This window comes from Nerophis ophidion, linkage group LG07, assembly GCF_033978795.1.
Source record: "Nerophis ophidion isolate RoL-2023_Sa linkage group LG07, RoL_Noph_v1.0, whole genome shotgun sequence".
Lineage (NCBI taxonomy): Eukaryota > Metazoa > Chordata > Actinopteri > Syngnathiformes > Syngnathidae > Nerophis > Nerophis ophidion.
The window spans coordinates 29,055,329-29,071,347 of NC_084617.1; the positions used below are offsets into that span (position 1 = coordinate 29,055,329).

General features: G+C 36.7%; 1 protein-coding gene across 2 annotated transcripts in view; it reads left to right on the plus strand.

Moving 5' to 3' along the window:
• The first annotated feature begins 402 nt into the window (after nt 1–402).
• Nucleotides 403–16,019, plus strand: part of clec16a (C-type lectin domain containing 16A) — a 139,277-nt gene continuing 123,660 nt past the window's right edge. For both annotated transcript variants that reach the window (XM_061905873.1, XM_061905874.1), the window contains exons 1-4: nt 403–630; nt 4,323–4,451; nt 10,416–10,549; nt 11,447–11,595. In XM_061905873.1, the coding sequence (XP_061761857.1) occupies nt 557–630; nt 4,323–4,451; nt 10,416–10,549; nt 11,447–11,595 (486 nt within the window). In that variant the 5' untranslated portion in view covers nt 403–556. The remainder of the gene's footprint in view (nt 631–4,322; nt 4,452–10,415; nt 10,550–11,446; nt 11,596–16,019) is intronic.

Sequence of the window (16,019 nt, forward strand, 5' to 3'; positions counted from 1 at the left end):
GTTGACAAGTATGGTCAACAAACCTGCCTTGCAACCGCAGCCATGTTCGGCAGGTCACGAAGTTGGGTTGGAGGACAGGGGAAGTCGAAAAATGTCCATTCATTGGCTAATTTTTAAAGTCTTAGTTTTTTTTTGTAGCACGTATTTTCCCTAACATGTCCAGTTTCATCAAAACATTGCGGACCGGAGAGATTGACGTCCAGACCGCTCGGCTCCTTATTGGCTCGCCGCCCATGAAGGACCTCCAATTGGTTGTCAAGAAGTCGCTCCGCCTTTGAAGTCGTGTGCTGTAGACGTCATCAAAATGCGGAAGTATATGTAGTTTTAAAAAGCTTCTAAAAATATACATATCGTCCTTTAAAACTACAAATCCCAGAAATTCCGTGTTCTCAGACTGCAGTTACGCAACGAATCTCCGTGCCCCCCGTCGCAGTTTATTATCGTGTGTTTGCTAAAGTGGCTAGCCGCCGAGAAAGTGGGTGTAATGGACAGATGCGAACGCTAACATCAGCCGAATAACACACCTGTCAACACACCTTTCCTTGCAAGCGCAGCCATGTTTGGCAGGTCACGGAGCTGGGTTGGAGGACAGGGGAGGTCGAAAAATATCCATTCCCTGGACCATTTAAAGTGAGTAGCTAGTAGCTCGCTAACGTTAGCTAATACGATAACTGTAATAATACATGGTTGACATACACGCGATACTATATTGTTTCTTTTAGTCATGTAGCTGGCATCATAACTCATCCCCTGTTGGTGTCTCTGTTTTGACGGTCATCATGGGTTGTGATGAAATGCTTGTTAAAAACTAAATAATCCACACAAAGTACACCATTATTAATTTACTGTCACTACATGTTGGACATGAACTTTGACCTTCTTGTCCAGTTTACTTTTTTTTTTTTTATCAATCCAAAAAAATAACACACAATAATCAGAGGTGGGTAGAGTAGCCAGACATTGTACTCAAGTAAGAGTACTGTTACTTTAGAGATGTATTACTCAAGTAAAAGTAAGGAGTAGTCACCCAAATATTTACTTTAGTAAAAGTAAAAAGTATGTTGTGAAAAAACTATCAAGTACTGAGTAACTTATGAGGCAACAAGTAATGCAAAAACATAAAAATAGCAATGAACACATTCGGAGCCAGGAATATCTCTTAAGCCAGTGGTTCTCAACCTTTTTTCAGTGATGTACCCCTTGTGATTTTTTTTTCAATTCAAGTACCCCCTAATCAGAGCAAAGTATTTTTGGTTGAAAAAAAAGAGATGAAGAAGTAAAATACAGCACTATGTCATCAGTTTCTGATTTATTAAATTGTATAACAGTGCAAAATATTGCTCATTTGTAGTGGTCTTTCTTGAACTATTTGGAAAAAAAGATATAAAAATAATTAAAAACTTTTTGAAAAATACACAAGTGATTCAATTATATATAAAGATTTCTACACATAGAAGTAAATATCTCTATTACAATCCCCTTTTTAGGGATTGTAATAGAGATCCATCTGGATTCATGAACTTAATTCTAAACATTTCTTTACAAAAAAATAAATATTTAATATCAATAATTATGGAACATGTCCACAAAAAATCTAGCTGTCAACACTGAATATTGCATTGTTGTATTTCTTGTCACAGTTTATGAACTTACATTCATATTTTGTTGAAGTATTATTTAATAAATATATTCATAAAGTATTTTTGAATTGTTGATATTTTAAAATATTAAAAAAAAATCTCACAAACCCATTGGCATTCCTTCAAGTACCCCCAGGGGTACGCGTACCCCCATTTGAGAACCACTGTCTTAAGCAACTAGTTAAATAATATATTTATTTGGTTTTACACTGTGTTGAAAAAAAATTGAAAATTAATTTTACCTTTGCAAGTTCATTATGCTATTGGCTAAGTTTTATATTCATAAATATAAGTTTCACAGTACCCGACCTGTTTTTTGTGCCTTTAATCAAGATTTAGAACTCTACATTAAAACACTCTACCTCTAACAACCAAAAAGCTGTGAAAACAATGATGCTGTGTTCCAAATTTAAGTTATTTACTGAGATTGAGTGAGCCAGTGGCTTTGCGCTTTTATTATATATATATATATATATATATATATATATATATATATATATATATATATATATATATTTATATATTTTGCATTCTATTTTAGTTACTTTGAATTTACAACCCCCTTGACGCTGTTTTGTACGGTTTTTATACTGTTTTGTACTGTTTTTGTACTTTGATTATTATTTTCAACTGTTTGTAAATGTTGAAATTGATAAATAAAGGTTTATTAAAAAAAATTGCAGTTAATCATGTGACTGCCTGGCTCTGTTTGATTGAATCAAACCTTAATCAGTGACTGCATTTGATTGGTTTAACGCAGACATGTGATATATCCTACTTTGAAGGTCTGTCTGACAACCAAAACAAACAAAGCGAGCATTAACAGATCGATAATAATCAGTAGCGAGTAGCCAGCTGAATGTAGATAAATGGAGCGGAGTAAACGTAGCGTTTCCTCTCTATAAATATACTCAAGTAAAAGTATGTTGCATTAAAACTACTCTTAGAAGTACAATTTATCCCAAAAGTTACTCAAGTAGATGTAACGGAGTAAATGTAGCGCGTTACTACCCACCTCTGACAATAATACCATACCAAACCCGGCCCAGCAACATTGAGAATAGCAATAAACAGAGCAATTGACAGGACACACAAACATGACACAAAACCATCCAAAAGTAGTCAAACAAAAAATAATATCAACAACAGTGTCAACATTAAGTACAATTCCAACATAGCAGTGATTAGAAATCCTCGTTGACATCAATAATCATTACGGCCATTAATAAAAAATAAAAACATTTAAAACATTAGTATTGTCACAGTGGCTCACACTTGCATCACATCCCATAAGCTTGACAACACATTGTGTCCAATATTTTCCACAAAGATAAAATAAGTCATATTTTAGGTGCATTTAATAGTTAAAACAAATTTAAATAAAAAGTCCCATATTCCAATATATGATTCATTAATATCTAAACTAAATGCTCTTTTTTTTCTACTGATATAATTCCCATTGCTTGTATGTACCAGTCAGTATGAGATGGACAATCAACATCTATCCATTGTTTAAATATTGCCCTAGTTCTTATGATGCATACTGAAATAAATGCATTTTTACTCTTTGATGATACAGTACTAAATTGATGCAGATTACCAAGAATAAAGTTTTGCATTGCCTTTAGGGTATTTATATTTAGGATTGTAATTGCTTCTTTTGTTGTTATCAACCATAACTCTTTTATTTTCTGACATTCCCACAATAAATGAACAAAAGTTCTCTCAGCTGCCCTACACTTCATACATAATTTGCTATCTACTACACTACTTTTAAACAGTTGAGAAGATGTAAAATACAATCTATCCAATATCTTAAATTGACTCAGCTTATCTTTAATGCTTCTGAAGGGCTGACTGGCGTTTGTCCTGTTTACAATTGTGCTTTTGTTGCTGGCTGAAGTCTCAGATTTGGTCAATTACATTTCTTTTCATCACTGGAAATTGAAAAACAATATAAACGACTGGTTTATTTGAATATAATTTTTAAAAACAAAAAGGAGAAAATGGTTTATAGGATGTCAAAGAACAATACCTACATGTACATCTGAAAACAGTTTCATACAACAAACATTTACATCCCTAATAAACAGAAATGGATCAAAACAGATGTGTTTTAATATTTTGACACTGGAAATTTAGATTTTCAAAGTAAAAGTGTAGCCCTGCACATTGTATTTTAAACATGGCAAAATGAGGACTGACGTCAGGAGAAATCCAAATGCACATATCGCACAAAAGTTGAGAAAAACAACATAATTGTATACAATTTTTTTCTGGAAGGCCAGTCTTGTCTTTATAGTCACTACTTCCGATTTCGCCCGCCTTGGTTGTTTTTTTCAGTTTCTTTCCAGAAATTTTTGTAGATGTCAGTCATCGTTGTGCCATGTCTAAAATAATTTCTGTTGAGGAATCGAAAAAAATTATAGTGAGTAACAACAGGCACACGGGTACCGTAATATTTATCCCCGCTTTTACTTTGAACATTTCTGTTCAAAATTGTTGTTTCATGAAATGTTAAATAAAAATCCAACCATTTTTTAAATGTAGTTATTGGTCTTTGACACCAAAACAAAAGATAGCTTAGTTTTCAATTGTCTTTTTTGGATTTTAAAATGACAATACCCTAAAGATTTTGCCCTAACCTTTTTGTTTTTCGGTCTCCCTTTATGTCACCTCTAGGTACATGTACCACGTCCTGACCAAAAACACCACCGTGACAGACCACAACCGCAACCTCCTGGTGGAGACCATCCGCTCCATCACAGAGATCCTCATCTGGGGGGACCAGAATGACAGCTCTGTTTTTGAGTAGGTGCACATCAAAACAATCAATCAATCAAACAGACAATGACTATGTTTACACTGCAGGTCAAAGTGGACTTAATCTGAATATTTTGCAGCTGACTGTTTAGTTTAAAAGTAAAATGTAATCTTAATCAGACTTCAGGAAGTACCTACTACTACAGACAGTGTATGTACTGTGGTTGTACTAACACGCATGATGTACTGCATGTATCATGACCAATATAAAGTGTGACTCAGTCGATGGACAGTTTTCTGTTTGGTCCAGCTGGCTGAGGACGTTTTTTCCGTTTTAATTGGGTAAGCAATCCATTGATGTTGAAATAGCTTGTCTCCGAATTCCACATTTTTCAGATTTGAGTCACTTTCACCTCACTCCCTCAGCTTCCATCTACTCCAACATCTCACTCTTCCGTCTTGCTCGCTTCTAGAAGCAGTAGTTCATCCTCAGTATATTCAGCTACAAAAAGATTAGATCGTGAATCCTGATTTGTCCAAAAATTGTTGTCTCATGATTAGAACACACACTCGCGCTTGTTTCCAAGAGTAGGAACACACATTTGTTGCCAGAAGTCGGAAGTGCGTTGCTATGGAAATGGAAATAGTTCCAGCACTGATTAAAATTATCAAAATACGGTTAATATTGTACATATTACATATTGTTTTGAAGTTGTCAGTTACTACATTATATATTTACTTGCAGTGTGTAAATAACACATATTACATATTGTTATGGTGTCTATTACTACATGATATATATACTTGCAGTGTGTATATTGTACATATTACATATTGTTATGAAGGTGTCTGTTACTACATTTTATATATATATATATACTTGCAGTGTGTACTGTATATTGTACATATTACATATTGTTATGAAGGTGTCTGTTACTACATTAAGTATATATACTTGTAGTGTGTATATTGTACGTATTACATATTGTTATGAAGGTGTCTGTTACTACATTGTATATATATATATATATATATCTATATATATATACACATACTTGCAGTGTGTATATTGCACATATTACATATTGTTATGAAGGTGTCTGTTACTACATTATATATATACTTGCAGTGTATATATTGTACAAACCTTGTTTCCATATGAGTTGGGAAATTCTGTTAGATGTAAATATAAACGGAATACAATGATTTGCAAATCATTTTCAACCCATATTCGATTGAATATGCTACAAAGACAACATATTTGATGTTCAGACTTATAAACATTTTTTTTTTTGCAAATAATTATTAACTTTAGAATTTGATGCCAGCAACACGTGACAAAGAAGTTGGGAAAGGTGGCAATAAATACAGATAAAGTTGAGGAATGCTCATCAAACACTTATATGGAACATCCCACAGGTGTGCAGGCTAATTGGTAACAGTTGGGTGTCATGATTGGGTATAAAAGCAGCTTCCATTAAATGCTAAGTAATTCACAAACAAGGATGAGGTGAGGGTCACCACTTTGTAAGTAAATTGTCGAACAGTTTTAGAACAACATTTCTCAACGAGCTATTGCAAGGAATTTAGGGATTTTACCATCTACTGTCCGTAAAATCATTAAAAAGTTCAGAGAATCTGGAGAAATCACTGCACGTAAGCGATGATATTACGGATTTTGATCCCTCAGGCGGTACTGCATCAAAAACCGACATCAGTGTGTAAAGGATATTACCACATGGGCTCAGGAACACTTCATAAAACCACCACTGTCAGTAACTCCAGTTGGTCGCTACATCTGTAAGTGCAGGTTAAAACTGTACTATGCAAAGCCAAACCCATTTATCAACAATATCCTTGGCTGGGCTGGGCCCGAGCTCACCTAAGATGGACTGATGCAAAGTGGAAAGGTGTTCTGTGGTCTGACGAGTCCACGTTTCAAATTATATTTGGAAACAGAGGGCGTGGTGACCTCCAGAACAAAGAGGAAAATAACCATTCGGATTGTTTTTGGCGCAAAGTTCGAAAACCAGCATCTGTGATGGAATGGGGGTGTATTAGTGCCCAAGGCATGGGTAACTTCAATCAATAAATCAATCAATGATTATTTATATAGCCCTAAATCACTAGTGTCTCAAAGGGCTGCACAAACCACAACACAAACCACAACGACATCCTCCATAGAGCCCACAAAAGGGCAAGGAAAACTCACACCCAGTGGGACGTCGGTGACAATGATGACTATGAGAAACCTTGGAGAGGACCGCATATGTGGGCAACCAGCCCCCCCCCCTTCTAGGGGAACCGAAAGCTATGGATGTCGAGCGGGTCTAACATGAGACTGTGAAAGGCCACTGGACCGGACCCCCTCCACAAGGGAGAGTGAGACAAAGGAGAAAAAGAAAACAAACGGCAGATCAACAGGTCTAAAAAGGGAGTCTATTTAAAGAATAAGGTATACAAATATTAAGGTGAGACTTAAATGCTTCTACTGAGGTAGCATCTCGAACTGTTACCGGGAGGGCATTCCAGAGTACTGGAGCCCGAACGGAAAATGCTCTGTAGCCCGCAGGGTTTTTTGGGCTCTGGTAATCACTAATAAGCCGGAGTCCTTTGAACGCAGATATCTTGCCGGGACATATGGTACAATACAATCGGCAAGATAGGATGGAGCTAGACCGTGTAGTATTTTATACGTAAGTAGTAAAACCTTAAAGTCACATCTTAAGTGCACAGGAAGCCAGTGCAGGTGAGCCAGTATAGGCGGAATATTATCAAACTTTCTTGTTCTTGTCAGAAGTCTAGCAGCCGCATTTTCTACCAACTGTAATCTTTTAATGCTAGACATGGGTAGACCCGAAAATAATACGTTACAGTGATAAATGCGAGACGTAACAAACGCATGGATAATGATCTCAGAGTCGTTAGTGGACAAAATGGAGCGAATTTTAGCGATATTACGGAGATGAAAGAAGGCCATTTTAGTTACGCTTTTAATGTGTGACTCAAAGGAGAGAGTTGGGTCGAAGATAATACCCAGATTCCTTACCGAGTCACCTTGTTTAATTGTTTGGTTGTCAAATGTTAAAGTTGTATTATTAAATAGAGGTCGGTGTCTAGCATTACCGACAATCAGCATTTCCGTTTTTTTGGCGTTGAGTTGCAAAAAGTTAGCGGACATCCATTGTTTAATTTCATTAAGACACACCTCAAGATGACTATAATCCGGCGTGTTGGTCAGCTTTAGGGGCATGTAGAGTTGGGTGTCATCAGCATAACAGTGAAAGCTAACACGGTATTTGTGTATGATGTCACCTAGCGGCAGCATGTAGATGCTCAAGTGTGCAGGACCAAGGACCGAACCCTGGGGATTTCCACACGTTACCTTAATGTAGTCCGAGGTCACATTGTTATGAGAGACGCACTGCACCCTGTCAGTAAGATAAGAGTTAAACCAAGACAGGGCTAAGTCTGACATACCAATTCGTGTTTTGATACGTTCTAATAAAATATTATGATCGACGGTATCGAAAGCAGCGCTAAGATCGAGGAGCAGTAATATAGATGACGCATCATAATCCATCGTTAGCAATAGATCATTAGTCATTTTTGCGAGGGCTGTCTCCGTAGAGTAATTTGCCCTGAAACCGGATTGAAAGGTTTCACATAGATTGTTAGACGCTAAGTGTTCATTTAGCTGCTCTGCAACAATTTTAGGGGAACAGTGCTGGAGGAAAACGATAAGTATATCATATTTAGCACTGATGGACCTAATAATACAAAGAGCTCCTTGATAAGTTTCCCAGGAAGTGGGTCAAGGAAACATGTTGTATGTTTCATTCCATTTACACGTTGTAACAATTCTTCTAATGTTATTTCCTCAAGACGAGAGAAACTATTTTGGAGGGCAGTATCCGCCGTTTATACAGTCGAATCTGTGTTAATAGAACCCAGTTGTAGCTGGGACGCATTGTCTTTCATCTCCTTTCTAATGACTTCAATTTTCTTATTAAAGAATTGCATAAAGTCATCTGCTGAGTGGGTGGAGCTACTGGAAGGAGTCCCTTGTTGGGTTAGCGATGCTACCGTACTAAACAAAAATTTGGGATTGTTTTTGTTAAGGTGGATGAGATTTGAGTAATATTTAGCTTTAGCTAAGGTAAGCTTGCGTTTATAAGTTATTAAACCATCACTCCATGCTTGATGGTGCACCTCAAGTTTAGTCATGCGCCATTTGCGTTCCAGCTTTCTACATAATAATTTCTGAGCTCTAGTTTCTTCTGTAAACCATGGGGTACGCCTTTTTGGAGCCTTTTTTAACTTCAGCGGTGCTATACTATCAATGGTTTCGTGCAGGGCGTCGTTAAAGTTGTTAGTGAGGTTATCAATAGAGCCCACATACTTTGGGAATGGTGCCATTACTGATGGCAGTAGGTGAGCAAGAGTTGTCGTTTGGGCAGCATTAATGTTGCGGCTGCTATTGCAGCTATTATTATTATTAGTTTGCCGAACATGAGTCTGAACATCAAATTTTCTAAGGTAATAATCGGACATTACTTAAGTATACGGGAGTATCATAGCTTTGGAAACGGCGATACGCCTGACAAGCACTAGCTCTATCGTATTACCGTTGCAATGCGTGGGTTCATTTATTATTTGTGCAAGACCACATCTATCAATTATAGTCTGGAGCGCCACACACGGTGGGTCCGATGGGGTTTTCATATGGATATTAAAGTCCCTCATTATAATTATATTATCAGCGTGCGTCACTAGATCAGCAACAAGCTCTGAGAATTCATTGATTAAAGTCCGAATAGGGCCCTGGGGGGCGGTAGATAACAGCCAGGTATAGAGGCAGCGTCGTGACAGACCTCATAGTAAGGACCTCAAACGATTTATATTTATTATTTATGTTAGGACTATGGTTAAAGTTTTCGTTGTATATTATATTGAATGAACACTTGATGCATATAATCACAGCAGTATGATGATTCTATGTGTCTACATTAAAACATTTTTCTTCATACTGCATTAATATATGCTCATTTTAAACTTTCATGCAGAGAGGGAAATCACAACTAAGTCAATTGACCAAAACTGTATTTATTAAATACTCTTCATTCTCTCATGGATGACTTTTTAAATGAAAGAACAAATTAATAATATTGCTACCTTTTTGTAGTAACACCTCTGCTGCATACTTTGCATTGATTGATTGATACTTTTAGTAGTAGATTGCACAGTACAGTACATATTCCGTACAATTGACCCCTAAATGGTAACACCCGAATGAGTTTTTCAACTTGTTTAAGTCAGGGTCCACGTTAATTAATTCATGGTACAAATATATACTATCAGCATAATACAGTCATCACACAGGTTAATCATCATAGTATATACAAGAAGACGGGCTTGTTTTACGTCTCTATGAGAAGGACAGACGAGAAGGACAGACGAGAAGGACTGAGAAACTCCAGTAATGTAATGCACGCAGCTTAAAGCAACGGTGTGAGAACATATAATCGAATATTACGATATAGTCATTTTCTATATCGCACAGAGACAAACTTGCGATGTATCGTATATATCGATATATCGCCCAGACCTAAGTTATAGTTAGTTATATATATATATATAACTTACACATCTCTGAAGGCACCATTAATGCTGAAAGGTCCATACGGGTTTTGGAGCAACATATGTTGTCATCCAAGCAACGTTATCATGGACGCCCCTGCTTATTTCAGCAAGACAAGTGTTACAACAGCGTGGCTCTGTAAAAAAAGAGTCCGGGTACTTTCCTGGCCTGCCTGCAGTCCAGACCTGTCTCCCATCGAAAATGTGTTATTCATTTATACTCATTATTTAATGAACACTTTCAGTCCTAGTAGAACATGAGTTGCTCATGAGGTATTGAATATTGAGTATTGTATCATCCGTTATTTTTTTTTTTCCATTTGAAAGCCGCTTTTTCTATTGACCGTCAACTTATGAATGTCATGCTCCCAGCTTCTTCCTGGAGAAGAACATGTTTGCCTTCTTCCTGAACATCCTGCGACAGAAGTCCGGCCGCTATGTGTGTGTTCAGCTTCTTCAGACCCTCAACATCCTCTTTGAGAACATCAGCCACGAGACTTCCCTGTGTGAGTATTTGACTGGCAAATGTCTGTCTTCTCTGTTGTTTAACTCTGCAGCTCACCTGTTACATTAACATTTTCATGTGCTATTTTTATTACAGAGTTGTATCAAAAAGTAAAATGAAATATAGGGCTGGGCGATAATATTATATCAATATATATTGCTATAGACATGCAATGTTATCAATAAAAAATGTGAAAAAACACAAGTATGGAAGCTTGGTTGGTTGAATGAACAAACTCGCTCTCTGGTAGCCGAGCAAATCAGGAAGTGATCTCTAATAACAGTCAATCAGGCAACAGTATCAACTGTATAGTTTGGTTGATTCTTTGCATGGTGTAAGAAGAGAGAGTCAAAATGAAGAAATTGTGGATAAAAGAGGAAAAGTCACCTGGACAGTTTTTGGATGTTTTCAAAGGGACCGTAGTCAGACCAATGTGGTCTGTAAATGATGCAAGGCAAGACCACTAATACCACACCACCTTAATTCACTCTTTAGATCACACATGTAACTTCCTGCCACTAAACCTGCGGAAAATAGTTCTTCTCTGGTTTCTCTATGTTTACATTTACAATAAAAAATATTGATATAATTTATTATATTTTCTTCCTAGTCCTTTTTTTCCATAGGTCATGAAAATATTAATATTTATCGATATCGATCGATATAAAACATTTATATCATGATACAGTTTCCAGCCATATTGCCCAGCCGTATAAAACATGTAGTTATTCATATTTATTATGTTTTATTTTGTAGACATGTTACTAATATTTAAGACTAGTAATCCAATATTAATCGGAATAAATACAGATTCAGTCATGCCTTTGGACGTCCTAGCACATAAAGCTAACAATGCTAACTGCTATGCTAACAATTATTTTCCCCTTCCTCTCTGTAGATTACCTCTTATCCAACAACCACGTGAACTCCATCATCGTCCACAAGTTTGACTTTTCAGACGAGGAGATCATGGCCTACTATATCTCCTTCCTCAAGACGCTCTCACTCAAACTCAACAATCACACCGTGCATTTCTTCTACAATGAGGTGAGGCCTTGCACCTTTTCCAGTATTTGTCATTTTTTTTGGGCAAATTGGCTGAAACCTGTTTCGGAGACTTGTGGGGCTGGGCAATATGGCTAAAAACAATCACAATATCAGTGTTTTATATCGGTCAATATTGATATAACTGATATTTTCATGACCTAAGCAAAACGAGGAGCAGGAGAATTATATATTTTATTGTAAATGTAACCTTCCTCTGATTTATATTCTCTCAGCTATCAAGGCAGAAAGGAAATGTCAAACTAAAGCATGGAACACACTTAATGTCAACAAAATAGTAAGATCACATTGAACATTTAACAATAAGCTCTTAAAATTAAGGAATATGTAAGAAATGCTTCATAAAGTGTAAGAAAATAGTGCACAGTGTGAAAATGTAAACACAGAGAAACCTGTGAAGAACTGTTTTTTGCTGGTTTAGTGCCATGAAATAACGTCTGTCTAACATTAATTTGCCCTGTTATCCTTGTTCAACTATGGAAATAATTTTTTGTTATGCAGTTATTATTTAAATTTTAGGATTGTATCGGTCGATATTGATAATTATTGACATTTTTAATGACCTATGGAAAATAAGGAGTAGAAGAAAAATATATTTTACTGTAAATTTAACCGTCCTCTGATTTATCATCCCTCAGCTATCAAGGCAGAAAGGAGATGTTAACACACGCATGGATAACACTCAAACAATGTGAACAAAATAGTAAAAACACATTCAACACTTAACGATAACCTCTTAAAGTGAAGCTCTTTAAAATAAGTAATATGTAAGAAATGCTTCATAAAGTTTAAAAAAAAATTGTGCAAAGTGTGAAAATGTAAATAAAAAGAAACCTGAGAACTATTTTATGCAGGTTTAGTGCCAGGAAATAACATCTCTGTAACATTAATTTGCCCTGTTATTCTTATTAAACTATGGAAATTAATTGGTATTATGCAGTAATTATTTAAATTTTAGATTACATCGGTCGAGATTGATAATTTTTGAGATTTAATGACCTATGGAAAAAAAGGAGCAGGAGAATAATATATATTTAGTGTAAATGTAACCTTTGATTTATAATGCCCTCAGCCATCAAGGCAGAAAGTAAATGTCAACTCAAGCATGGAAAACACTCAAACAATGACAGCAAAATAGTAAAATAACATTGACCAGAAATGCTTCATAAAGTATAAGAACGTAGTGCAAAGTGTGAAAATGTAAACATAGAGGAACCAGAGAAGAACTATTTTCTGCAGGTTTAGTGGCAGAAAGTTACAGCTATGCTCTAAAGGGTGAGCCCAGCTAAGAGCTTGTGGTATTAGCGGTTTAGGCGGGGACATGTGCCTTGCATCATAGTCAGATCACATTGGTCTGACTATGATCCCTTTGGAAAAAATAAAAAAACTGTCCAGATTGACTTTTAGTTTTTTATCCACAATTTCTTCATTTTAACTTTCTCTTCTCACTTCATGCAATGAATCAATCAAACGTGATAGTTGATACTGTTACCTGATTGGCTGTTAACGTGTCACGCCCACTGATAAGTGATGACTTCCTGCGTTGTTCGTTTACCAGAGAGCGAGTGCCTTTGTTCATGCAACCAACCTTGCTTCCATAACTCCGCTTTACCTCGACGAAGAAGAAAAAATGTATCGAACGTTTTATCGAGCACATTTTTGATTTATATCGATTATGTGCCTATCACGACGTATATTGATATAGTTTTATCGCCCAGCCCTATAAGTAGGTGAAGCTACGTTGCAGTCATAATAATTTCATAAGAAGCAGTGTGACAGGATGAATGCTATTGAATATGTTTATAAGCCAGGAGTCCTTTCTACTTGACCACTGTTCCCCTCAGCAGTCCCTGCATTGGTCTGTGTGTACAGAGGAAAGTTATTGGCATACTGTCAGTGGAAGCAGTTACGTGAACATCTGAGAACACTTGTACTGTATCTGGGTCAGGACTCATTTGCTGTGACTTCCCTTGTGACTTACTGGGACCTGAGTGAAGGTCACACCCAATGAGTGTCTGTCATAGACAGAGAAATAAGGAAGAAGAGTTAAAAGTGTAAAATGACATTCCTGTATCATCTTATACATATGTCATTGTGGAACAACACATAGAGATAGACAGAAAATGGAGTGAGGTTCCCAACACTGTCATGGTAGCTCGGGAGCATTTATACTCGTATTTCCAAACAGGCATCAATTATCAACCCTATTTTGTTGTATTGGATCTGTAGAGATTTAGTTTCAAGAAATTCTATCATTCCAGTTCTTCTACTTTTTAAAAATCGATGTTATATATATATATATATATATATATATATATATATATATATATATATATATATATATATATATATATATATATATATATATATATATATTCACGATGGAAGAAGGGTTAGTGCGTCTGCCTCACAATACGAAGGTCCTGCAGTCCTGGGTTCAAATCCAGGCTCGGGATCTTTCTGTGTGGAGTTTGCATGTTCTCCCCGTGAATGCGTGGGTTCCCTCCGGGTACTCCGGCTTCCTCCCACTTCCAAAGACATGCACCTGGGGATATGTTGATTGGCAACACTAAATTGGCCCTAGTGTGTGAATGTGAGTGTGAATGTTGTCTGTCTATCTGTGTTGGCCCTGCGATGAGGTGGCGACTTGTCCAGGGTGTACCCCGCATTCCGCCCGATTGTAGCTGAGATAGGCGCCAGCACCCCCCGCGACTCCAAAAGGGAATAAGCGGTAGAAAATGGATGGATGGATGGATATATATATGTATGTATGTATGTATGTATGGAGGGATATATATATATATATATATATATATGTATATATATATATATATATATGTATATATATATATATATATATGTATGTATGTATGTATGTATGTATGTATGTATATATATATATATATATATATATATATATGTATGTATGTATGTATGTATATATATATGTATATATATACATATATATATATATACATATATATATATATATATACATACATATATATATACATATATATATACATATATATATATATATATATATATATATATATATATATATATATATATATATATATATATATATATATATATATATATATATATATATATATATATATATATATATATATATACACATACACACACACACACAGTACAGGCCAAAACATTTTGGGCACACTTTCTCATTAAATGTGTTTTCTTTGTTTTCATCACTATTTACATTGTAGATTGTCATATCAAAACTATAAATGAACACATGTGGAGTTATGTACTTATCAAAACAAGTGAAATACCGTATTTCCTTGAATAGCCATCGGGCCGCTAATAATTTAAAACCTCTTCTCACTCCTGCACTTATTCAAAGCATGCGGTAAAAGTAAGAAGGGGCTATTCATTTTCAAACCTCTTCTCACCCCTTTGCTTACCAATGGCATGCAGTAAAAAATTGAGTGTGATAAAAAAATAAAAATAAAATAATATAAAATTATTCTGCGTCCGCGGCCCGGTGGTTGGGGACCACTGCGCTACAGTATGTCATCGCGCTCACTTTTACACCATGCTGTCTGCGTGCCGGCCGGACGCATGCATATCGCTGCTTCTTGTACGAGATTGCAATGCATACCTGGTCAACAGCCATAGCTTTTACACTGATGTTTGTGATGTGGATGGCTTTGTGGCTCTTACAAGTGTGCGCCGCACTCAGTGAACCCTCACCAAGCACATTTCTGGAGAGCATTGGCTCTGTGGCACATTCTAAACGCAGCATAGGGATTACCCATAGTGCCGTGTATCCGTGACGCAGGGCTATTATACACGCGGCCCCAACCCCGCCCACCTCAACGAACGCACGGAGGGGTGGGGTGGGGTGTGGTGCCAGCGGGTGTATGGACGGTGTAGCCGGGAGTCATGGATGCATTGCATTGTGGGTGGGTGTTGTGTTGCGTTTGTGGTGTTTTGCAGGGCGTATGTTCTCCAGAAGTGTGTTTGTCATCGTTTAATGTGGGGTCGCGGAGTGTGGCGCGTGTTTGTTGTTTTGTATCGCAACCATTAGTGTGATCTGTGTGGCTGTGGAACAAAACCCCTGGTTTACACAAAGTAAGAGCAAAAAATAAACTCCTCCGCCGTTTTGAAATGACGTCAGGGGAGGGGTCACTTGTGAAGTCACAAATTGACCCGGTGGTAAAAGTAAGCATGCGCTTATTAATTTGGGGAGCGAGTTTTACCCGGCCGTAACACAAGGCAGGCGAATATCACATGCCCGGCGGCTATTTAAGGAAATACGGTAACTGAAAACATGTTTTATATTGTAGTTTCTTAAAAATAGCCACCCTTTGCTCTGATCACGGATCTGCACATTTTGGCATTCTATCGATGAGCTTCAAGAGTTAGTCACCTGAAAT